Source organism: Epinephelus lanceolatus, chromosome 13, assembly GCF_041903045.1.
Source record: "Epinephelus lanceolatus isolate andai-2023 chromosome 13, ASM4190304v1, whole genome shotgun sequence".
Classification (NCBI taxonomy): Eukaryota; Metazoa; Chordata; class Actinopteri; order Perciformes; family Serranidae; genus Epinephelus; species Epinephelus lanceolatus.
Window position 1 is genome coordinate 26,538,202 of NC_135746.1, and position 24,011 is coordinate 26,562,212.

The window sequence follows — 24,011 nt, forward strand, 5'->3', positions numbered from 1 at the left end:
ATTTCCTCTATTAATATATTAGTTTCTTGGTCTATAAAACTTCACAAAATGGTGAAAAGTTTTGCTCAGTGTTCCCCAAAGCCCAAGACAACGTCCTCTAATGTCTTGTTTTGTCCCTCATGCATCCGTTTACCATCATACAAGAGGAAGGAAACCAGAAAATATTCACATTAAAGAAGCTGTAATCACAGATTTTTGACTTTTTTTGTCTTAAAAAAAACCCTCAAACCTTTTAATTGATTATCAAAGTAGTCGGCAATTAATTTAATAGTTGACAACTAATCGTTAATCGTTGCACCTCTACTGTGTTGTTTTGATTTCCTGAAATCTGAAAAATAATTTGGAATCAGGCTTAACATTAGAATCTCAAATATTGGACAGATAATATAGATTCACACACAACATTTTGTCGCACAAAGACAGATGTTTTGACTCTTTTTTTTAAAAAAATATTGTATTGTTTTGTTGTCTTATTTTTATGCACTTTGTGAAGCACTTTGTAACCTTGTTTAGATAAGTGCTAAATAAATAAATATAATTTATTTATTTATTTATTTATTTTTTACATATTGTAAATATGTATTTTATTATTATTATTGTTCACAACGATGTTCAGTCAGCTGGAGTCTGCTTTCCATGTTTTGTTTCTTTATGAAGATCCCCACATGACAACCTTTGAAACACAATTAAGTGATCAATCAACTATTAGACAAAGGAGTAGTATCAGAACCAGCTCCAGAAATACCTGCCCAGCAGCTCTCCTATGCACTTATTGTAATGTGCAGATGTTGCATTCCTGGTTGAATGTGTGCATACATGCCACATGTTTAAGTAGAGACAATCAAGCATTACATAACAGCTGTAACTGAAACATGAACTTGGAGTTGTTACCTATTGTGAGCCTGGATGTTCCTCTCAGTCTCTTCGTCCACCTCAGAGAAGAGCTGGTGGGTGTTTCTGACTTTATCCTGCAGCTGAATGGCATCTGCAGACAGACTCTGCAGGCTGACTGAACTCGCTATGGAGGCCATAACCTGAAGATCCTCCAGCAGACTCTCTGCCTGCTCATCCTGCGTCTGGAGCTCAAACAATAGATTCTACAGAATAAAATAAGCAACTGTTACTGACAGCATTTCAAAGCATCACCTATCAATGTCCACTAACCAATGGGTGATGTCACATTAGCTACATCCATTAATTTAACAGTCTATGGCATGTACACATATAAATCTATTCATATCATTTAAACACTTACCTTAAGCTTTGCAAGCACTGTTGCAACATCCAGACCACTGAGAGTGAGAAGGGAGTCTTGAATCCTCTGGAGGGAGTTGAAGCATTCACTCATCCTGGCAGTGATTTGTTCCTTTGCAGCCACCATCTGCCTGTAAACATCCTCAGCTTCAGAAACAAGCTCCTTCAGCTGCTCTATCTTCTTCCTCATCTGGGTCTCCACAACCTTGACAAACAAAAATCAATCAAGAGACATGGAGTAACTCCACTTGATCAGCTGTACCTGTCCATTCTAGCAGCTACATTTACATTAGAAACACCCACATCCTAAACACAGAAGCTGCGTGCTGTACCTGCAGCTCCAGAGGGGGCTCTGTGCTTTGAAGCAGTGCCTGAACCTCAGCTGCTCTTCTGTGGAAACGCTCCATTTTCTCCTCTTGGGCTGCAATTTCATTCTGGTGACAGTTAGAGGGAGATGATCTTTGTTTAAAGCACTTTTAGAAATCTAAGGAGCATTTAACTTCACATAGCAGCCCAGACTGGAACACACCTGTGTACTACAATATGACACAGCAGCACAGTTTTACCTGCATGGTCCTGATGTTGTCCTCTGTCTCAAAGGATGGAGACTGAGCAAATACTGCTACTTTATTGGTGGTCCAGCTCTCTACATCTGCTCCCAGCTCAAGGACCCCATCCCACAGAGTCAGGCCAACGTGCAGGTTTTCAAGGCGGGAATCTGTTCTTTCTGACACCTGCAAAGATTTGAGCTGCGATAAATACTAGCACTCTTCTTAGAGCACGCAACCCAGCTTAACCAAAGACCTGAAAAATCTGATATTTGCAATGATAATTATCCACTACATGACACTTAAGTTAACGCTTGGAATTTGTGACACATAAAACAAAAAGGAGGTACTATTTTTGCTGTAAATCCTGCTTTAAAAACAGTGTGAAAATGCACTCTTAATATGATAAGCTGTTAGGAAATCAGATAGATATCAATTTAAAAACTCTTCTGACACTGAATCACAATGAGAGGTTTCCTCCATGATAGCTACTTTTGAAAGCCTATACTTAAACAACATACCAAGGATTGTAGTATGTGAGGAATTTTGCAAAGTAATAGCACAAAAATTAATACTTGCATACTTACGGAGAAAGTATTAATATTCACAAAAAATTAACTAAACTAAAACTGTCTGTGATACAAAAAGAAAAAAAGAAAAATGTTGTATTGGCTAGCTCTTTTGATGAATTAAACATAATATACCACAGACACTGGAAACAATGGGCCTCCTTCATAAATAGTACGTACACACAAATCTGTGCTTAAACTGTGTGTATGTTTCACGCACAAAACTGGGATTCATCAATATTTTCCGACCTTGTTTGTACTCTGCAAACAAATTTAGAACTGCCTCAGACCATGCAAACCCACAAATAACAAAGGCCTGGCTGTCTTAGATGTAAACACGCACCTTTTAACTAAATGCATAGCATATTAAAACCTCTTTTAATTTAAGACAACAATGTTTAAAACCATGAATTAACCATTAAATAATAACGCATTAGCCAAATGTATTAAATGACTATAAAATTCAGGCCCTTTCATACTCATCAATTTTTGTCATGATAAAATTTTCAGCTATAAAAACTGAGAGTCCTAGTCCCAGAGAATGTCAGCACTAAAATAAAACTATTTTAGTTTCCATTGGTTTTTTTTTTCTTGTTTCGATTATTTTCTTTTTTTGCTTTTAGCATCAAACCATTTCTTTTTTACCTGAGCCACAGTTCGAATTTCAGGGGGTACAAAATTAATTCAGTTTCTTTCGTTGCAAAATTGGTCTGCTTTTTTTGTTCAGGGGCCATGCTTCTCTCTCACAACAACTTCACTATTTTGTCTAAGTTGCACCTCCTCGACGCAAACATATTTCCAGAGAAACAGAGGCATGGCAGTTTGCTGATTGCAAATAGCGAGTATGCTCCTGTCAAGTTATTAATGATTCTGGTTGACTAACATAGGTACTGTGGTAAGAACAAATTTGGCTAGTAAGAACAAATTTAGCCATCATGCACGCGTCATTAATCCGACACTAATTCTGTGTGCACACTCATTTTGTGTGCAGAGTAAGAATATTTTTATGCACAAAATCGTGAATGAGGCCCAATAAGAGAAAATCTTTAATAGGCGAGTTAAAACTTTACTCACATCCAGCCAGCGGTCCATGAGAGCTTCCGCTTCGTCCTCAAATGGGATCATGGTGCACTCTGGGATCTTACGTAGATGAGTGTGAAGCTGCCTGCAGACATTGCGGATCTCCTCTATGCCGTCCCCGAGGCCGTTCAGCTCTGCTTTTGTGTCCTGCACCTGAGAAACCACACACACACACAAGCACACACAATACATATAAAACACTCAACCTAACTGTAAATGTAACTAGGGACACACAAATGATTTGGTCCTTTTTGACTGACACACAACCCAAACTTACATAACAGATGCCTTCCTTTCTCATATTAATCAAACAGTGTGGTGTACCTTAGTGTGCAGTCTCTGCAGGTTGTCTTTTCCCAGGTAGGATGCCTGTTCACTGATGGTGCTCTCTGCCCTCTGCAGCGTCCCACTCAGCTCACCACGAATGCTCTGAAACTTCTTCAGCAGCTCTGTTAGGGTGCAACACTGCTCCAGCCTGTATGTGATCCATAACACAATATACACATGCACCAAACTCAGCAGGCACTATAACTTGACATGGTAGCAAATCACAGCGGACTGATACTGCTGCCTTTACCGTTCAGATACAGCTTTTTTGGCCTCTTTCCAGACATCCTCCCCCTCTCTGGTTTGACTCCCATCAGGGATTTCTGATTGTAAAGCTGCATCTTGCATGTGCTGCAGCTCAGCGAGGTGGGCAGCAAGACGACTTTCCAGCTCTGTCAATGCTCGAGTCCTGCAGGAGATGGAACAATCATTAATGTATGGAGTCACCCTTGGACAGAGGGGGAGCATAAGAGAGGTGTGCACTGAGGAGACTGAAATTCTGAGACATCATTTGTAAATAGCTTTTTTTTAAAGCATATTCAGAATACCAATAAGGCAATGCTTGCACAATAAAATAAACAGATGTTTTAATAACTGCAATGAAGTAATGCAACAAGCAGATAGAGAATATATGTGTTGTGTGTGAAAGATGTTGTGTATAAAAATATAATTTTTTAACTGGAAAGCTGTGTAAGGGAAGAATTTACGGGATAAATTATGATTGAAAGGGTTTTTATTGTGGTTACTGGATCCACATCAGTGTTGTACCTGTGTTGCAGAGCAGGCAGGGTGGGCTCCTGTAACCTCAGCTGCTCAGCTGCTCTCCTTATCTCCCTCAGAGTGCCCAACAAGGCAACTCTCCTCTGGAGCAAACTCTCCTTCTCTTCTCCCTCTTTCTTAACCTGGCTGCTTATTCTTCTTCTCTGGTCCTTGGCCTTTAAGACGTCCCCTTCAGACGCCCATGTTTGAGCTTTGTGGTCTCCCTCCCCTTGCGTATTTGTCTCATCATGTTCTTCCAGCCTACTCCTCTTGGCCTCCAACCCGGACTCCTCTTCCATTCTACTCAGAGTGGGATGGTCCTGCTCCTGTTCTTCCCCCTCATGTGGTGAATCATCGCTTTTCCTCTCCCTCCTCTTGGCTCTCACCATCTCTTTCTCCACATCCACAGCTTGCTGGGACAATGACGTCACCACATCCTGGCACGTCACTGCTGCACCATCCATGGTCAGAGTCATCCCCACTGCCTTTAAAGTGCTGTCAACGCAGTCAGATTGTTGCGCAGCGGTCTGCAACCTCTGCTGCATCGCTGCCTGCCAACAGTGTCTCTCCTGCTCCCAGTCTGTCAGATTTCGCTGTCTGCTGGTGTCCTGCTTTGCCAGCAGGGTTGGGATCTCGGCCTTGACTTCCCGCACTGTGGCCAAGAAGTGATCCAGAGCCTGTGCAGCAGACTGAACCTTCTCCAGCTGCTGTCTGAGCTGCTCCAGATGATGGACAGTGTTGCGGAGAGCCTGGCAGAGCGATGAAGGGAACTTGGCTTCCAGCTCTTGTCTTTTCACTTCAGCTCCTCGCTCTGATAGCTTTCTCGCCTCAGACCGCAGTCTGACATCCATCTCCTGGGTAACACAAGAGGGATTAGTATTAATGTTTGCATATTTCGCTCTCTAAATTTAAGTGTAAGCTAAAAAAAAGATGCACCTTTAAATCAGATTTCAGTCTGGAGTCAGCCAGGGTGAGGGAGGAGATGTCCACAGACTCTCTGATGATTCGGTCCAGTTTTCCTTTGATCAGCGCCATCTGATCGTCTGCAGACTCCATCAGCTCAGCAGTATTCTCTAAACATGTCATCCTAACACAAACCAAAGCATTTAATAACTTGTTATTATGCACAACAATAAAATATGGTTATAAGGTAACTCTATCTGCTCATAACGACCATGCCATATGACTAAAAGCTCCACAACAACCACTAAATGGACCTTAGGGTGAGATACTTGTTTCCAAAGTCAAGAATAAAAACTGAAACTTAACCACTGAGTCAACGTGGACGAGAAGTGTTTGAAGTGCTCAAAGACAACGGAAATTTTAATATCTATGCTTCCATGACAACAGGGCAAACTCCATCTGTTGATGAAGATGATGTGACAAGATTGAAAGAACCCAAACAGCTACTAAATGGACCTTAAAGTATGAAGTTTTAACCTAATTTTATGCCACATTTACAGCCCTTATAAATCAAGGATAAGTGATACAAAGGTCTTTGATACTTTTTTAAAGAATTAAGGTACTGCACCTGCTCTGTAGGCACATTAGTTGGCCTCTCCACTGCTGACTCAGCCGCTCCCAGTCTCTCTCCACTTCACCAACATCTTCCCTGCTCATCAGACGGGAGCACCGGGATATCTGGGCATACTGGAGCTCAAACTCAAACGCTAGTGTCTGCGTCACCTGCTTTAAAGTCTGTTGAGGAGAGACATGTTTCCAAAGCAATCACAGTCAGTGGTAATGTAATGTTTGAGAAAATGCAAAGAAGTACCAGATTAGTCTGCTTTAGGAGCATGATTTGAAATTCTAATATTATCAAACAATTGCTACATATGATTTAAAATGACGCTTCAACTTGCCTGTAGTTGCTTCCTTTGATTCTGCAGGGTGGAGGTGGTGACAGGGTCCAAGATAAACTCCTCCAAATGTTGCTTGTTCCTCTGGAGTTGAGACTGAAATGCTGAGCGGGACTTTCTGTACCTACAGTGAAAGATTTACACATTGTTTAAATTTAACATTATCTGGGACTGAAAGGCTGCATGGGGAACAAAGCCTGCTGTGAAATCTGTGACACCAAGTTCATCTCTCTGGTGTTTTTATTCTTATTTCACTTATTTCAGACTGTTAAATGAGATAAAATGGTTCATACAGACAGTAAAATCCATGCTAAATTGAAAATATTGGTTTTAAAGATTAATAAAACTGTCACTTCAAGAGGATGTTGCTGATCCTGAACTTCCTAAAAGGGTAACTTCTGTATTTTTCAGCCTTAGTGACTTATGAAAAAATCATTTTTTAAAGTGACAGTTCTTCAAACAACAAAAAAGGAAGAATTGAAATATTATCCATACCTTTCCTGTGCTTCCTGCCTGGAGGAGTGCTCTTCCTGCTGTAGGGCGGCTGTCTCTGAGATGACGGTCCACTCTGCCTCCTGCTTGGTCTCCACAGTGTCGCCCCTGACAACCGCCTGGAAGATAGTAACAGTCCAGTGAAGAAAAGACGAAGAGATGGAGCGGTGAGCCTATCCAATTACAGAGGATTAGTGCCCTGCAGCTGGTGCTGTGTCTTGGACAGGTCAGTCACAGCCAATCAAACGTAAGAGTTTTTTTCCTCTGACCAGGGACTCTTAAGGAACGACCAGTTTAAATGCATTGTATGAAGTAAATTAGATTCATTTAGGGTAATTAACATATGCAACATAAACAGCCTAATGTAATGAGCTTAATGCTACAAGTCCTTTTCGCTTTGTGTTACCAGTTCATTGGAAAGGTTACAGCAAAATCTGTCTCATATCAAATTCAAAGCTGTATAGGCAAAATGTTTAGGTCAGAAAAAATGAAAAAGGAAAATGACTTTAATTTTTTTTATCTGCATCAACATCCTCTCGTATGCTTGAGGGGAGAGGCAAGGACTGCATGATTTACATATAATCTGCATATTGCGGAGAGAACATCATTGTCACTGGACCCACCTGCAGAATGCAATAATTAAAAATAAAATAAAAATAAAAATGAAAATGAAGATAAAAATAAATAAATAAATAAATAAATAAAATAAAATAAAATAAAATAAAAATGAAAATGACGATAAAATAAAAATGAAAATGACGATAAAATAAAAATAAATAAAAATAAAATAAAATAAAAATGAAAATGAAGATAAAATAGAATAAAATACAATAATATCATGAAATAATTCTAATGGGTGTGTTTAATTTTTAGTGGATTCTTTTCAATGCCAATGTTTCCTTTATCAATGCCAATCTTTTCTTTTTTTGATGCCAAAACATACTGTCACTATTCTTAATGTCATGTGTCTCATTAGTTAGAGAGGATTCTAACATGCCTGACTGGTCCAAGTTATGATCTACAGTTGAATACACTGGTGGACTATGATATTCACAAAGGAAGCCACAAACTGAAATACAATTAAAACATTTTTTTTTTAAAAAAACTTGAAATCTAAACTTCTTCTAAACCACAGTAAGTGTGTGGTACATCTAAGGAAAAGGGAACTGAAACTACCTCCATCTTGAGGGCATACTACAAAGCAGCAATTATGTCAAACTGTGTTAATTTGTATGTTTTAAAGCTAAATTTAAGTGCCTAAAACTTTCCAAAATGAAATAATTGCCTCTGGGAGCTCACAAAACTGAGAACATCAAGAAAAACAAAAGCACTCTTGCACTCTTCCTACCTGTACATGAGCTTGGGTTTGCTGGTTGTCCTCTGTGATGTTCAGCAGACGAGCTTTCAGCGGCCGCTCTTTGGATCGAAGTGATGGCTTTAGTTTGCTCTCTGACCCCTGGCCTCTACATTGCGTCGGGACATCCTCACTCTGTGTTGGGACATCCTGATCTCGCAGTTGGAGGGTATCAGCACGAGGCAGCACTGACTCAGCAACACACACAGGTGACAAGTCTTGTTGTTGGCTGTCCACGCTTTGTTTCTGTGGGAGACTGTTGCTGCGCTGTGTGTCGGCCGACACGCCAGTCGCTCTCAGCGGGGTGTTTCCCCGGAGCTGCTGTCCCCTGCTGGGGTCAAAAACGGTTTATCAAGGGGGAGGTCGGTGCCAGTCAGTTAGAACCACTCAGTCACTGCAGGAATCTCATTAAGATTAATAGACTTTAAGGATTACAGAGTGACAGTTGTTGATAAATAAGCTGTCTGCTTCAATTGAACAATGCAGCTCAACTTAATTTTAGAGTTTATTGGAGCAAATTCAATTATTACAAGCACCTACTTGGTAAAAATCAAGTACTCAAACTTGACTTGAAGTGGCACGCTGGTCATATAACTTCCCTCTTAAATGCGGTCATGGCTAATATATTACACCTCATGACGCAGCATCTCCTTGGTATCATCTTACCAGTCAGGTGGGAGCACTGTGTCACTGGGCTGTGTTTCCTGCGCTTCATCTGACTCCCTCAGTTGGTCCGTTGCCAGGCAGGAGGACTGTCTCGGTGTTAGTGTTTCACACAGTTCTTGGAGTGACTCGACGTCAACAGACGCAGCTCCGTCTTCAATGACCTGGGAGGAATGTCAACTTCTGAGAAACTGAAACCACGTATGTTTCTGATCTGTTGCCAAAATCATAAAGTTTGCCACACAGCACCATCAGACGTTAAACAGACATTAGAGTTATGACAAATACCTGTTGCTGCAGCAAAAAATCATGGTCAGTCTGGTCAGTGGCATTGTGCAGAGCGTTAGTTTGGGTTTCACGTTGCACAACAGAAAATGGCTGCTTTCCCTCTCTGATGTTAGACCATAAGATGGGAACAAAGGCAGCCATTTCTCTGAGTACATCCTGAGTGTGACACAAACAAGCAGACACTGCTATTTAATGAACATTTGTTAGAAAACATGTTAATGGTGACAATTTATTAAGGCATATGACAGCTGTTCAAGCTAATAAATACTGAATTAATTGGGCTCCTCAGTTATGAATGTGTGTTATTGTGTTACTTGTGTCAACAGCTAAATGAAATCTAACTGGATGTATTTATCATTTCATTGTTTTAAAGACATAGTTTGACATTTCGTAAAATACAGTTCTTCACATCGTGTTAAGAGTTTAAATCTCCTGTGTATGGTCCCTGTCATACCTCCCACTGCTTTCTGACTGAGTCAGACAGAAGCATCAAGTCCTGGAGTTGGGGCCCGGTGCAAAAGGCCCCAAAACCCTCCACAGCTCCAAGGAACTCCTCGAGAATGGCAGGCTGCAGAATCTTTAAAGCCCTCTGCATAGAAAGACATAAAGCTGGACGGATATGCACAAACAGGCAGCCAAGTGAAGCAGAACACCACAGACATTTAAAGGATGTGTCCTAATTCTGAAATAAAATTTTGAGTTTCCAAGGTCTGGATGTTGCAACATGAAAAGCTTTTGCTCTGTTTAAAGCATTTGATGTGGGCAGACAGCTGGCTTTACAGGCACTTGGACACAGCTCACACTTTGTAGCAAATGCAACAGTGGATTTTTGGCAATTGATGGAAAAAAATCTGAAAATAAAGACTGAATGAGGAACTATTTAATATACTTTTTTTCCAACCACTGAAAAACTGTACCTGTTTCCTCTTAGCTTGTGATGCCGAAATCTCTTTGCCACCAAATAACTTGATGGCTTGCTGGATGCGTCCTTGCAGACGAAACCTGGCCTTCTCCAGTCTGCTCCTTGCCATGGACTGGGCTTTTGAATGAACCTCACTGCGGACCATAACCGGCGGCTGTGGAGGTGTTTTATCACTCTGAGTGTTTGGCTGCCCTTTTATTCTGGAGATCGATATCCGAGTTTGTGATGGGGGTGTTTGAAGTTGATCATTTTGACTCGGACGTGGAGCTTGAGCGTTAGATTTGGAAAAAGGCGGAGGCTGCATCATGGGCTCAGATTCAGCTGCTTTTACAGTTTGAGCAAGAGGAGATTGAATACGAGATTCCCTGATTGGCAGAGGCAGCGTTTGGATTCCGACACGTGGTTTAACAATTTTAACAATGGTTGCTTCACCCTGTGTGTTCACATGCTTGTTTTTAGGCCAACCCTGGGGAGCTCTTGCGTCTTGTTGAAGCATCCGATGTGAAGCCTGATTTGAGTCCTGGGCTTGCAGCATCACATTCCCAACCTGGTCTACATGTTTGGTTCTGACCACAACAAGTAACCCTGCCTCGAGCTGTCTCTGTGTCTGATGAGCTGTTTCAACGTGCTGCCGAAATCCGAGGTTGCTGAACATTCCAAGAATCTCCTAGAAAATTAAACACATACAAAAAATTACTGTACAAATATGAGAAACGGTAACTGAAAAAGGTTACCATACACTGATAAACTGACCTGGCAGTGGGAGACTGTCTCTGAGATCCTGTCCTGTATGCCGGACGTACAGAGGTGCTGCAGAGGAGAGGTTTTCCGTACTCGTGCCACAAGGTCCAGCAGATCCTGTCTCTCAGTTACAACCTGGTTCTCCAGCTGCATGCCTCGAGATATCAGCGCCTAGAGCATATTGTCTACATTGTATTATTTGTATTGTAATGTTTAATTTTAGGGACCTTAACCAAACATTAGCATAGTTTCACAACTTTACAGGTGACATTCAAGCTTTTTATTTACCCTAAAGTCACACTATCAGCACTATTTCAGGGTGCACAGTGCACAGATACCACAAGAATCATTCCTTTTTCACTGTTTCCCCTGGCCCATAGAGAATCTGTGCACACCATAATGTTTTGTGCATATCTGAGAACACAGTCAACTGACAATCCACAAAAAAGTAGTAACACAAATAGTACCCGCGCTATTCACAGATAATTATTGAGAAACAACAATTAGCACATAAGATGAAACATCTGGACAAAAGGGACTCTAAGGACTCTAAAATTTATCTGGAATTTTGGTCTGCTGACTTTGGCTGTAGGTTCCAGCAAAGAGCGTCCTCTGTGCTTTTCCTCCTTTAGGTGCTGGTAACAGTCCTGGGCGTCTGTGCTCCAGTGGTCCAGCTCAGCTAGACAGCCCTCTAGCCTGGATGCAGCCTGCTGCAGCTCTCCACAGGTCCTCTCGGCTTCAACAACCATCTGTCGCACAGATACAAGCAATTAGGACGAACCCTACCCTTAGCTTGTCATAATACAACAAAGGGGAGCAGCACTATTTACACAGGGTGATATGTCAATAACAAATCTTGATGTTGTAAATGCATCAACAGCCACAACTGCAGTGCTTATTCATTCTAGTCTCAGCAGTGGATTTATGTTCACCTGTGCATGTGTTTAATAAAGCTTCAGAATGGGTTACATCAAAAACTGGAGTAAGAAATGGGGCCTGTTGAAATGCATCACAGTCAGAGAATTTTTGCAGCAGAGTACCTGTGGGAGAGTTTGCTGGAGGTTCTCCATGTGGGCTGTTTGAGAGTCTGGGGATGGACTGAGAGATGAAAGATCCACCTCTGCCATCCTTTTGCTCAGGAGCTGATAACAAGCACAAGAAGCAAAAAGGAGATACTAGCTCAGGTATGGAAAGATTTAAAAATCATGCCTATATTTTGCTGTGGATTTGTATCCAACCATTCATTAATTAATTAGTATCTTTGCCAACCTGTAGTTTCTGTCTGTTAGCCTTCAGTGAGACTGAGGCCACCTCCAGCGGCTGCCTCAGTAGCCAGCTGGCCTCCTGGGTCAGTGAATGCACCATCTGAAGACACATGGGGCTGACACTGGGCTCCGATGACACCCCCTAAGAAAGACATGTTTCATGACAATCAACCTTTGTTAATGTCTGTGTGTCCTGTTATCCAGTGATGGAAAACACCCAAGTACATTTAATTAAGTGCTGTCCATATTTTCAGGTACTTGTACTTTAGCTAGGTATTTCCATTTATGCTACTTTATCCATATACTTCAGCTTTAACTTTATTTTGTCCCTGGAGGGCAACAGGCTGTCCAGCAAGTAAAAACACACGCAAAAAGGCTCAAGCACCCCTTTAACGACCTGTTCACACTGTTGCCTTCTGGAAGATACTATAGAGCCCTGAAATGCTGCACCTCCAGACTGAGGAACAGTTTTTACCCCACAGTGAAACAAAAATTGAACTCTCTCCCTTAGTACTAAGTTAGAGTTTTCGACTGCCCTGCATTCAAAAGAGAAATATAATCAACGAATATATGTTTGACGTATTATTGTGACAGGGTCAATTGTACAGCAGAAATATGTGTAACAAAATCAAATGTACATTGGTAATATCAAGTATTATAATTACACAAATTTTGTTTCAGTTGTTAATATCTGACACACTTAGGCCTCCATATGTGGAACATTTGATACTCAGTTTCTGTACCCCTACATTCACCTTTGGGGGTCCCCCACATATAAAGGGGTGTCTCCTGCCTTGCCTCTTACCTTTTGCTGTTGTAGTCCATGGGAGAGGTAAGCGACATTGTTCTCGTAGTAATTTCTGTTTTGGCACTGTTACGCTGTTTGTAAGCTCATTTTACAGCCTAAACCTATTGTATAATATGCTAACATATTCCTGTGTCACTTAATTTGTGTAGGGGCTCGGGTTTATGTGGTCGTATTTGACAGATGATTTCATTTTTACGACTTTACTTTTACTTTTAACAGAGTATTTCTACACTGTGATATTACTACTTTTACTTAAGTAAAAGATCTGATTACTCCTTCCTCTGCAGCTGTTTTCCTAAGTTTAAAGGTAATTTTTACACATTCAAAATAAAACAATAGGTTTTGATCTTTGAGCTTAATTCTGTACATTCTGAACATTGTACTTATTAATCTTAGCTGCACCTTGACGTACAGTCAGCGCCTGTGTGTAAAGAACAGTGAGAACACACATACTTACAAACACTGTCCTCTTCATGCACTCAGCCCACTGCATGTTGACCCTGCTGAGGTGCTCAGCGAGAGCCAGGCTGGTTGAAGGCTCCGTCATTTCAATGAGGAAGTTCCCCGCCTCGTTTAACTTAGCTTGACATGATGTAAACTCGCTCATGTCCTGCAGCACCCACACCAAAAGACAAAAAAAATAATTGGCTCTTGCTGCTTCCAAACACTGCACTGTATAGTGAGTGTCATGAAGGAATCTTTTTAAGTTATTCATTGACAGAATTCCAGACAAGACTTTACCTTCGTCCCCGCAGCAGGAGACTGGGTGCTCGACTGTATCTCCTGTGCCAGCCATGTCTGTAGAGCAGTGAGGCACTTGTCGTAAGTCTCCCACGCAGACAGCACTCTCTCCATCGTCCCTCTCACTGCCGTCACAACCTGTGTGGCCAATTCAGCTTCACTTTCTGCTTCCTTCACCTGACGAGTAACAAGCTGGGAGTCGTTACCTTGGGAGGGAAAAGTGTGTAAAGGTGAAGTCATGAGTTTTAGAAAATAAAAAAAATCTTCAAGACATGTATACCATCTGCAGAGTTTACAATACAGCAGAGATTACGCTAGGATTATGTGGTTGAAGGCTCTTGTCACAAGCACACATTTAGCTCATACCTAGCGCTGCCTTGCTGTTGTAAGCATTCGCCTTCTCCTTGAGGTTTTGGAGAGCATCCATCAGGATTAACAGCAAGCTTTGGCGATCCACTGTTTCCTAGACAAATAAACAACAGAAGTCAGAATTATTTCTGGATTTCCAGGGAGCATAATTTGTCAGATGACTCAAAAGTACACCAGTAATTTTATTCCCCTGAATCCTTATCGCGTTAGCATGATAGTATATCATTCCATTATCTCACAATAATGTGGCTCACATCAGTATGTTTCTGAGTGAAATAAGGTTTTATCTCCTGCTCTTTCAGATACTTACATGCCAGTCCTGCAGAAGCAGAAGTACTGTCTCCTGGGAACTGTAGGGAGCTTTCCAGGTCTGAAGCTTAGCACTGATGCGGCCCAGGAGATCCAGCACAGTGTGACGGCATTCCCGGTATTCCAACTTGATCCCTTGATACTTGGCAGTGACTCGGATATTGGTTAAACTGTTTTCAGATGAAGACGGCGTTAATACATTATTTCATTTTATTGGTACTTTCTTTATGTAGCTGAAACTGTCATTATATTTATACATCACTAAATGAGACAATCTATAAAAAAAAAAATCATATTGCTCTGCCTACTCTATTGCCTTGTAGTGCTTCTAATGGCCTTACCACAGGTAAACAAAAACAACCAATCAGAGTCGAGGAGTCTCAGCTGTTACTTCAAGATTGGCTTTTCTGGCCTCAAATGTTGCCAGAAACATGGAGTCCAGGTCATAAACTCTGTCATTTTATGGCTTAACAGTAAAAGTGCCATTAATAGCAGAAGGAAGAGGAGGAGAGACATTTATTTTTTTTCACAGACTGTGTCTCGTTTATTTCTTTCAGAATAGAGCGACAGTTTCAGCAAATATAACACAAAATTATTTTTTATAAAAGTTACCAACTGTAGCTCTAAAGATTAATGGCTTTAACGGTCCAGTGTTTAAGATTGAAAGAGATTTAGTGAGAATTGCAGGTTACAACCAGCTGAAACTTCTCCCAGTTAGAATAGTGATCATTCTTTAAGAGGTTTTAACCAGAAGCTGAATTATCCACAGAGGTCTCTTCCTCTCCAGAACAAATGGACCAGGTGATTTAAACAAATAAAAGCATTGAGTAAAACAGTTTCACGCTACAAATCAGTGTTTCTCTGATGCTGTTTGGTGTGTCAGAGACGGCCCACTAGCCCAGCACCTGCAATTCTGTGCTCACCTTTCTTCTCTGATACCTTAAGATTTACATCAGGAGCCGAATTATCTGCAGAGGTCTCTTCCTCTCAAAAATAAATGGACGCTGATTTAAACAGGTGAAAACACTGAATAAAGCAGTTTCACTTTAAAGAATTTGTGTTTTTCCAACGCTAGCAACAGTGGCCGACGTGAAAACACTAAAGCCTGAAAGCGTAACATGAAAAATGAACAGCCCTATCAAGAGCCAGTGTTTGGTTTGTCTGTTCTGGGCTACTGTAGAAACATGGCGGTGCACCATGGAGATCTCCGAAGACAAGGACCTCCTCCCTATGTAGAAATGAACGGCTCACTCAAAGGTAACGAAAACGCAACAATCCTTATTTTCAGGTGATTATCCACTAAAGAAAAAATACTTATTATATTGTACTCCATGACTGCCAGTATATCCTCCTAAATCTCAAGCACTGGACCTTTAAATGTCCATGTGAGAAAACTGATCTTAATAAAATCCAGTAATTATGGAAGTTAGAAGTTAAAATAATTATGTAACATACCGTCTTTTTATCTCATCAAACTTTTCAGGGGGCACTACTTCATTCCCTGAGTCATCCATGTTGAGAAAGGTATCAAGGATTTTGACGTGGTGGCTCATCTCTCTCATTAATGACTGAAAAAAAAATACAGCAAAAAAGATTAGCAGAAGTTTCATGTTATATATCTCAAAATATTGTTATACTGTCTGTTCATATGTAGGCCACATCTGCCCCATCCCTGTCCCAAAGCCTATACATTGTTTTAGATTTTTTCCAGGGTTTCACAACACTGAATAAATATTGTACATTTAAGATTTTTGAAAACAGAAAAGATCAAATCTGTTTTGCAGCTTCAAAATATAAATAACCTTTTGCACGTCTTGTTGAGCTCTTGCTTCTTTAGCAGCATCTGCATGATCTCCCACTCTTCCTCCCTCTTCTGTCAGCGCTGCCTCTGCACGCTGCAGCCACGTGACAACTGAGTTCAGAGGAGGAGGAAGGCTGGAGTCCAGGTCTGCTTTACATCTCTGCAGCTGGGGAACAACACACACACACACACACACACACACACACACACACACACAACGTGGGATAAGCACAAAACCTGGGTATTGTAATGTAGTCCAAGGAGTGCTCTGTAAGCATTTCTCATTCATCTGGAGAGAGACAAAGGAAGTGAATCAGCAGGACTAAAAGCAAACTTGGGGACAAAAGCTTGTCCCATTTTTCTTCACTAACTTCCTCACCTTCTCTTCCAGACGATCCCATGCTGTTCTGAGAGCACACTGCTCTTGGCTCAGCTCAGGGCAGCGTCTTATGGCTGCAAGGAGGGTCATCACTGGTTTCCTTTGCTCAGTGAAGGAACCAGCAACGTTCTGAAACACCTGAGAAACCAAACATAGCAACAACTTCAAATCACTGTACTGCAATACAGAATAATGCACACGAAAGAATGTTTTCTTCTTTGAGCTCTTGTGCTTACATGATATTTTTCTGCAAAGTTGGATTTTTCTGTCGCTGTCCATGCTTCTGATAGTTCCTCGAAGGCTTGCTGCAGCCAGCAAGTCACCTCTAGTGCTCGCTCACTTGGAGAAACCTACAATGGAAAACCGTCTGTAATTGCACTTCTGTGTTTACCGAAGTGAAGAGCAAGCTGATTATGTAGCTTCAAGGTGCATAATCAGTAGACAAAAGTAAGAAGTATGTGGACTCCTACAGACCTAACAGCAAACCTCAACTACGGTGCGTTTCACTCCATAAGGACAATATTTTCTGACCCCAAAAGACATTAATAATGGACAAATATTAACTGAAGGACATGTTTGCCTGGTGTATACCTGGCGTAATGGGGAAACAGCGATTGCTGGAGTGAAGTGAGCAGGCAAGTTCACAGGTGAGAGAGAAAAGGGCTGGACCAGAGGAAACAGCTACACCACCGCCACCAGAGGAGAAGAGGGAAAATAATTAACAGTTTCATGCAGGAGATTGTGGGTTCAGGCTTGAAACAGGGAAGGGAAGCAGCATGAAACAGTAGAGAAGATTTGTAGAGATGCAGACGTACATTAGATTAGGTCAGTTCTTAAGTAAAGTCATTTAAAAATGGTGGTTTGTTTGCCGACCTGCAGGTGGTCATCAGGTGCCGGCATGTCATTGGAGTACTGTAGAAACTGGGCCACGTAAGTCATGATGGACTTCTCATCAGGGTCTTCAACATCAACATCTGAGGTGCAGAAAAATACACAACAATTACATACACATTCTGCAATGTTCCAAACACTTGCGGGTTCACACCAATGCAACTAGATGAGACGATGTATCATCTCTATGCAACATTCTAAAACTGTTTCGTCATTACGAATCTTTGGTATGAACTGGGCTTGACTCAACCCAACTATCATTTTATACGATGTTTTATAAGATGACAATAAGGAAAATCAGTTTTAGATTTGTTGCCAAATGATGAAATATACACTCTAATAATCTCTGTGCTTCCTAGGAGCAGCAAGTCATCAGTTTTTTGTTTTTTTGTTTGTTTTATTGAAAAAGTCAAGTCAAAAATCTATGATGACTATTACTGCTGATTGGTTAAGTAATCTGTCATGCTCCTGGTTATTTAGAAATATTGTGACAACAATATTACGTAGTAAGCCTGACCCTGGGGCTCGAGCAGGCGGGGGATGTGGAGTTCCCTCTCGGCCAGGTGAAACGCCTCTTCCAGGTTCTCCTGGTTGCTTCTGGACTGAACCAGTGAGAGATCAGCCAGCTGTGGTCTGAGAGAACACAGGATGGCCAAGAAGGCCTCTCCACTTCTCCAGCTCGACTTGAAGTTCTTCACACTCATGGAGCAACCGACCCTACAGAGAGAAAGATGGATGGAGAACATGAAATAAAAAAAGAAGGGGACAAAGACAGTGTTGCTTGGATTAGTGTCCATGAGACTTTTATGAATGTCTTGAGCATGTCTTTGAACTGTGGGGAGGAGGAAAGTCACGCAAGCAGGGAAAACATGCAAACCCTACAAAGAACAGTGTTGGTCTAACTTACACCCTACCTCTTTCTTAAATTCCACACTCGTGACATGTCTTTAAGCATTCATATATGTATATGGTCGATAACCCACTTTTTGCATTGGTCCCTGACCCACATGAGCAGGGCCTTCTTGGCGGATACTTGGAAGCGTCTGTGGAGAGGTGACGTCCGGCCTGCAGGGACTGGACTCGCTGGGATGGGGCTGCCAGGAAAGGAGTCCAGGCTGGCCAGAGAGTCGAGGGAGGAATGACAAGAGTTGTAGGCGAGAGTGCTGGCCAGCTCCTCGATCTGAAACAGAGACAGTGTAACAATATATTGGACATTAAGTTATCAGTATCTTTAAAAAGGTTCATACATATATGAAATCTGACAAAAATAATTGGCGTAAAGTATTTCACTTTAAGTATTAAAGGTCCAGTGTGTAGGATTTAGAGGGATATATTAGCAGAACCTTAGAATAGGTTGTTTATATCTACATATGGAACCTAGTTCCTTTTTCACAGCAGCAGTATCAGACTAATCTGTTCTGGCACTGGTTTACAACTGGTACTCACATGACAGTGGAGGATGATGGTCCACACAAGTCCGAGGATGATGGAGGGCCGTCCATCTATGATATCTGGGATGTTTATGTTCACCAGTTTGATCTAAACCAACCAACCAAAACAACTGGAAATAAGAACCCACTGCACAAAAAGATGCCATGTTTTTTATTTTGAGGAAACTTACAGATTTCTTCTTGAGAAAGTTCAGTGCTGTCTCAATGTTTGCCCTGTGCTGGAAAACCCCTCGGCCCCTTTGTCTTTTCTGTGGAGGCAAATTACACTGTCAGCTTTATTGTGATAATTATGCTCATGTTAGCATGTTTTTACTTCCCAAAAACTTGACGATTGACTGATTATAGATCTCTTGGAGGAATATGAAATCTACTCAACTTACTTACAGGCGCATGCAGTTGTAACTCACCATAGGTTGACCACTCATCACCTCCAGCAGGTCAAGCAGCTGTGACCCATCTCTGATGTCAGAGAAGAGGTCTGCCATACACGAGGGAGGACATCTCTGTAACAAAACAGAAAATGTAAGTCTTAGTGATTCATCTGTCCAGCTGCAACGAGATAAAGGAGCAGGTGAGTTAAGATGAAAGCTATTATCCATAGTTAATGTCACCTGTTTCATCTACTACAGTAGTAGTACAGGAAAAACAACCCACATACATGTGTAGCCTAAAACTGTATGTTAATTACAATAAAGCTGACTGCATCTAAGTACTGTCACAATCAGAGGCTGAGGGAATCTTCATCCGGACTATGTTTTATTCGTAGTTTACATCACATAAACATCAGTCAACTAAAGAAAAGTTAGGCTCGGCTCATGGCTATAAGGTGCTCCAGGGATGATGTTTTTCTGTAGGCTGATTAAGTTAACATTGCGCTGGTTCCCTCAACAAAAAGCTTATGGGATTTTTCCATTGGATTTTGGATTATTGCCGCTCTGTGGTGAACAAAGAAGATAGTCTTCACAAATGAACACGATTTTCATGGTTATTAAAGCCCAAATGCAATCGCCAGCTATTAACAAACTACACTATGATTACATGACTTTGAGTCACAACCATGACAAGACTGTAAAGCCATGTTTGGCATGGTTTGGCGTGATGATATTCTGTAATCTCACTTAGCCACAACAAAACATGAAAGTCTCTGAAGCTTGTGTTAACCACAGACCTTATTTCAGGAATCTAACCAAAAACTCATTCAAAAAACCCAGTGACTTTGAGACGAGGGCATCATAAGTGGTAAAATACTAATTCCATTGCTGGTTTTAGGACTCATTCCTAGCAAACTCTATTGGGCAGTTAGCAGCTGACAGCTAGCAGCACGCTCCTGCACCTGAACTGAAACAGATACCTACTCAAACCATGAACTATCCTGAGGGGCGTCTTCTTTATCATCACCACATTCAGTTGGGGCCTTGTGAAATATCAAATAGATGAATAATCCTCGGTCATACTTGGTGGGAAATGTGCTGAATCATTTATTTGCAAACCACAGAAGAAAATCTTAAGTTCAACAGGAAGCAAAATGGTTTCTGGGAAATGTGATCAACTTTGTAGGGAAAAACTCTGTGTATAAATATTAATTTTGCAGTGACATGATTTATCCAAAACTTGCTGCTATGAAACTATAGTAAACTTAATCCAAAAGTGTCTGGGTCAAAGCTTTAAGCCAACAGTGACAACAGTGAACACTGTCCTCTAGACATAAAGGAAATATCTCCTGTTGGGGATTGTCAGTGGACTCAGATTGGTGTAACAGATGGCAGGTTATGAACCAATGATTTCAGAGCGCAGTCATATGGACAGGAGGTTAGGAGGAGGTGGCTGAGTTCAGATTACGTGCTGTTCTGCTTCACTGAAACACTATTTATACTCCAGCTGAGTGTCACACGCAGCTCAAGGTCTCTTTCCAACAAGACTCACGGTGAGCTGCTTCGCTGCACCTCTCTGTCTGAACAATGAGTCAGCATGTCTACAGCTTGTTTCAGATCATTTACAGCCTGACCACAGCATGGTAATGTCATTTTTCAACACAGTTTGGGTAGAGTTCTCAAAACATATATTTTTGTATCTTAATGTTCATTCTTGTCCAAATATTGCATATTGAAAAGCAGCTAATGTCGCAGTAAAACATAAATCAGTATTTTTGATCAGGTTTTTCTTGAGACATCTCTCAAATTAATAGTAGGTTTTGACAACAACAGATGTAACATATCAAACTTTTACTGAAACCTATGAAAAAAATAAAAGCGACCAGTTGCCAGATTACAACCAGCAGACATCCAAGAGATGCGAAATGCAAACATAGTGAGGCAAAACGGGAAACAATGGTGAATCAGAAGTCGCCTTTTACTTTCACTTTCTCTGGCAAGCGTGTGCACAAACAGTAACAGACAATCCTGGGTAGTATATCTTTAAGAAAAGCGATGCCATGCAGTACATGCAGAAGACAGTTTCTTTCTTTTGTGATGCATATACAATATCAAGAGGGAACCACAGTCAGTAGTGGAAAGGGTCACAACACCAAAGGGTTTTAAGAATAGACAGTTTCTTAAAGGTGAAGTGATGATGCATATACACCTGTAGCATTGTGTAACATTTTCTCATCAGTCCCTTTCTGCATCATTACTCCTGCCTCTCTCTAATGCACTCACTAATATACTTTAACTGCCATAAAGATAATCTCCAAAAGATATTCCTAAGGTTTCTACCCTTTTTGGGGGAGTTTTTCCTTATCCACTGTGAGGGTCCTAAGGACAGAGGGATGTCATATGCTGTAAAGCCCTCTGAGGCAAATTGGGATTTGTGATATTGGGCTTTATAAATAAAATTGAATTGAATATGTCCTAGGGTGGCATGGTGGTGTGGTGGTTAGCACTGTTGCCTCACAGCAAGAGGGTTCCTGGTTCCATCCTAGGTGTTGGAGCCCTTCTGTAAAAGTTTCCATGTTCTCCCTGTGTCAGCGTGGGTTTTCTCCAGGTACTCCGGCTTCCTCCCACAGTCCAAAGATATGCAGGTTAAGTGGTGACTCTAAATTGTCCGTAGGTGTGAATGTGAGTATGAATGGCTGTATGTCTCTATGTGTCAGCCCTGTGATAGTTGCACAATGTCAGCCGAGATAGGTTCCAGCCCCCCAGGACCCTCAAGAAGCGGTTAGAAAATGGATGGATGGATGAATATGTCCTATCTGACAGTTGAATCTAACCTTTGTGTGGGAGCATCTTTGATAAAGCACTGGGTCTTTATTTAGTTAAAAGCAAAAGAAATCAGTAGAAATACTGCTTTGAAAAATGGAAGAGCAAAGCATTAAAAAAACATCCAGGAGCTATCTGATCTTTACAATTAGATAAGTATGTGTTACTTTTACATCAACAAATGCAACAAAAGTTAATGTTCATCTATCTTATAAGCTTCTTCTTCTTTCGGCTGTTCCCTTCAGGGGTCTGCCTCCGTATGGAAGTCATATTCGTGATTCGCATGTTTGATTTGGCATAGGGTTTTTACGTCGGATGCCCTCCCTGACACAACCCTCTGCATTTATCCGGGCTCGGGACCGGCCCAATGAAAACACTGGCTTGTGCCCCTTGGGGCTGCATTTCCATTATTCTTATAAGCGTCACTCATAAATATGATATTTCAACATACCTTAGCGAGTTGAGCATTTATCCAGTTGGTGAAGGTCCTTTTCTGAATCTGCTCATGCTCCACTGTCGAGGAAACACACACAAAAAGATGTGATTGAATTGTATGTTTCTAATGTCTTACATAAAAACAGTTATGAAGTACTGGACACTAAAATCCTCTTTCTCAGATGATATTTGATTGTGAACATAATAAACACATTAAAAGGAAACATGATGACTCTTTGTGGATCTTGTACGCTTGTGTTTGCTGGCAGTAGCAACAAGTACTTTGTGACATAATTTTTGATCACAAAGACATGTTGGTAACACTTTACTTGAAGGTATCTACATAAGGGTGACATGACACTATCATAACTATGACATGACACGGTCATTATGTACATGTCATGAACGTTTATGACTGCTGTCATTAAGTGTCATTCAGGTTTTCTAATGACAAGTTGACACTGTTTGGGTTGTCTTGATTATGACAACTTGACATTAATCAAAGTGACATTACCAGAAGTTGTCTTTGTCATGACAAGTTGACATTATTTTTTTTGGGGATGTCCTTATAATGACAACTTGACATTAATCAAAGTGACATTACCAGAAGATGTCTTTGTCATGGCAAGTTTACATTAAATTTGTTTGGGATGTGCTTATAATGACAACTTGACATTAATCAAAGTGACATTACCAGAAGTTGTCTTTGTCATGACAAGTTGACATTATTTTTTTTTTTGGGGATGTCCTTACAATGACAACTTGACATTAATCAAAGTGACATTACCAGAAGATGTCTTTGTCATGACAAGTTGACATTAAATTTGTTTGGGATGTCCTTATAATGACAACTTGACATTAACCAGGATGACATTACCAGAAGATGTATCTGTCATAACAACTTGACATAAACAAGAAATGCACCTCTTTTTGTGTTTATGACAAGTTGACATAATGATTATTATTGTTTTGACAGATACATCTTCTGGTAATGTCATCCTGGTTAATGTCAAGTTGTCATTATAAGAACATCCCAAACAAATTTAATGTCAACTTGTCATGACAAAGACAACTTCTGGTAATGTCACTTTGATTTATGTCAAGTTGTCATAATCAAGACAACCCAAACAATGTCAACTTGCCATTACAAAAACTGAATGACACTTAATGACAGCAGTCATAAACGTTCATGACATGTACATAATGTTCATGACAGTGTCATGTCATAGTTATGACAGTGTCATGTCACCCTTATGTAGATACCTTCAAGTAAAGTGTTACCAAAATGTTTAATTTTGTGTCTCATAAGCATGTGTAGTTTGTGCATTAACATGTAGTTAACCTGAGAAGCATCAGCACCCGTCACACTTATTGATGCTCCCAAATAACACAGGCACACGCTTTGTCGGACTTTTGTCTGATGACATGATGATACAAGGATCTGACGGACGTGGGACAAATACTGTATGAAGCTGAAATGAATGTTCTGTACTTCAAATTTTGGGTATGCAT

At 40.9% G+C, this 24,011-nt stretch overlaps 1 protein-coding gene across 11 annotated transcripts in view; it reads right to left on the minus strand.

Annotated features, from left to right (window-relative positions):
* The window catches only part of syne2a (spectrin repeat containing, nuclear envelope 2a), a 108,689-nt gene that overhangs the window by 81,067 nt on the left and 3,611 nt on the right, over positions 1 to 24,011 (minus strand). For 7 of the 11 annotated variants that reach the window (XM_078173925.1, XM_078173919.1, XM_078173920.1 and 4 more), the window contains exons 3-39: positions 22,516 to 22,577; positions 19,278 to 19,373; positions 19,041 to 19,118; positions 18,866 to 18,958; positions 18,403 to 18,599; positions 17,937 to 18,136; positions 17,402 to 17,502; positions 17,120 to 17,209; positions 16,765 to 16,878; positions 16,529 to 16,666; positions 16,151 to 16,315; positions 15,804 to 15,916; positions 14,350 to 14,518; positions 14,037 to 14,133; positions 13,671 to 13,876; positions 13,387 to 13,539; positions 12,126 to 12,263; positions 11,897 to 11,998; positions 11,438 to 11,605; positions 10,869 to 11,027; positions 10,111 to 10,782; positions 9,648 to 9,782; positions 9,194 to 9,349; positions 8,909 to 9,069; positions 8,237 to 8,573; positions 6,892 to 7,007; positions 6,400 to 6,520; positions 6,069 to 6,235; positions 5,474 to 5,624; positions 4,547 to 5,391; positions 4,029 to 4,187; positions 3,776 to 3,926; positions 3,446 to 3,604; positions 1,821 to 1,988; positions 1,587 to 1,688; positions 1,256 to 1,459; positions 892 to 1,097 (exon numbers count right to left, since the gene is read on the minus strand). In XM_078173925.1, the coding sequence (XP_078030051.1) occupies positions 892 to 1,097; positions 1,256 to 1,459; positions 1,587 to 1,688; positions 1,821 to 1,988; positions 3,446 to 3,604; positions 3,776 to 3,926; positions 4,029 to 4,187; positions 4,547 to 5,391; positions 5,474 to 5,624; positions 6,069 to 6,235; positions 6,400 to 6,520; positions 6,892 to 7,007; positions 8,237 to 8,573; positions 8,909 to 9,069; positions 9,194 to 9,349; positions 9,648 to 9,782; positions 10,111 to 10,782; positions 10,869 to 11,027; positions 11,438 to 11,605; positions 11,897 to 11,998; positions 12,126 to 12,263; positions 13,387 to 13,539; positions 13,671 to 13,876; positions 14,037 to 14,133; positions 14,350 to 14,518; positions 15,804 to 15,916; positions 16,151 to 16,315; positions 16,529 to 16,666; positions 16,765 to 16,878; positions 17,120 to 17,209; positions 17,402 to 17,502; positions 17,937 to 18,136; positions 18,403 to 18,599; positions 18,866 to 18,958; positions 19,041 to 19,118; positions 19,278 to 19,373; positions 22,516 to 22,577 (6,649 nt within the window). The remainder of the gene's footprint in view (positions 1 to 891; positions 1,098 to 1,255; positions 1,460 to 1,586; positions 1,689 to 1,820; positions 1,989 to 3,445; positions 3,605 to 3,775; positions 3,927 to 4,028; positions 4,188 to 4,546; positions 5,392 to 5,473; positions 5,625 to 6,068; positions 6,236 to 6,399; positions 6,521 to 6,891; positions 7,008 to 8,236; positions 8,574 to 8,908; positions 9,070 to 9,193; positions 9,350 to 9,647; positions 9,783 to 10,110; positions 10,783 to 10,868; positions 11,028 to 11,437; positions 11,606 to 11,896; positions 11,999 to 12,125; positions 12,264 to 13,386; positions 13,540 to 13,670; positions 13,877 to 14,036; positions 14,134 to 14,349; positions 14,519 to 15,803; positions 15,917 to 16,150; positions 16,316 to 16,528; positions 16,667 to 16,764; positions 16,879 to 17,119; positions 17,210 to 17,401; positions 17,503 to 17,936; positions 18,137 to 18,402; positions 18,600 to 18,865; positions 18,959 to 19,040; positions 19,119 to 19,277; positions 19,374 to 22,515; positions 22,578 to 24,011) is intronic. The other 4 variants (XM_078173918.1, XM_078173921.1, XM_078173923.1 and 1 more) reach the window with 4 other exon arrangements.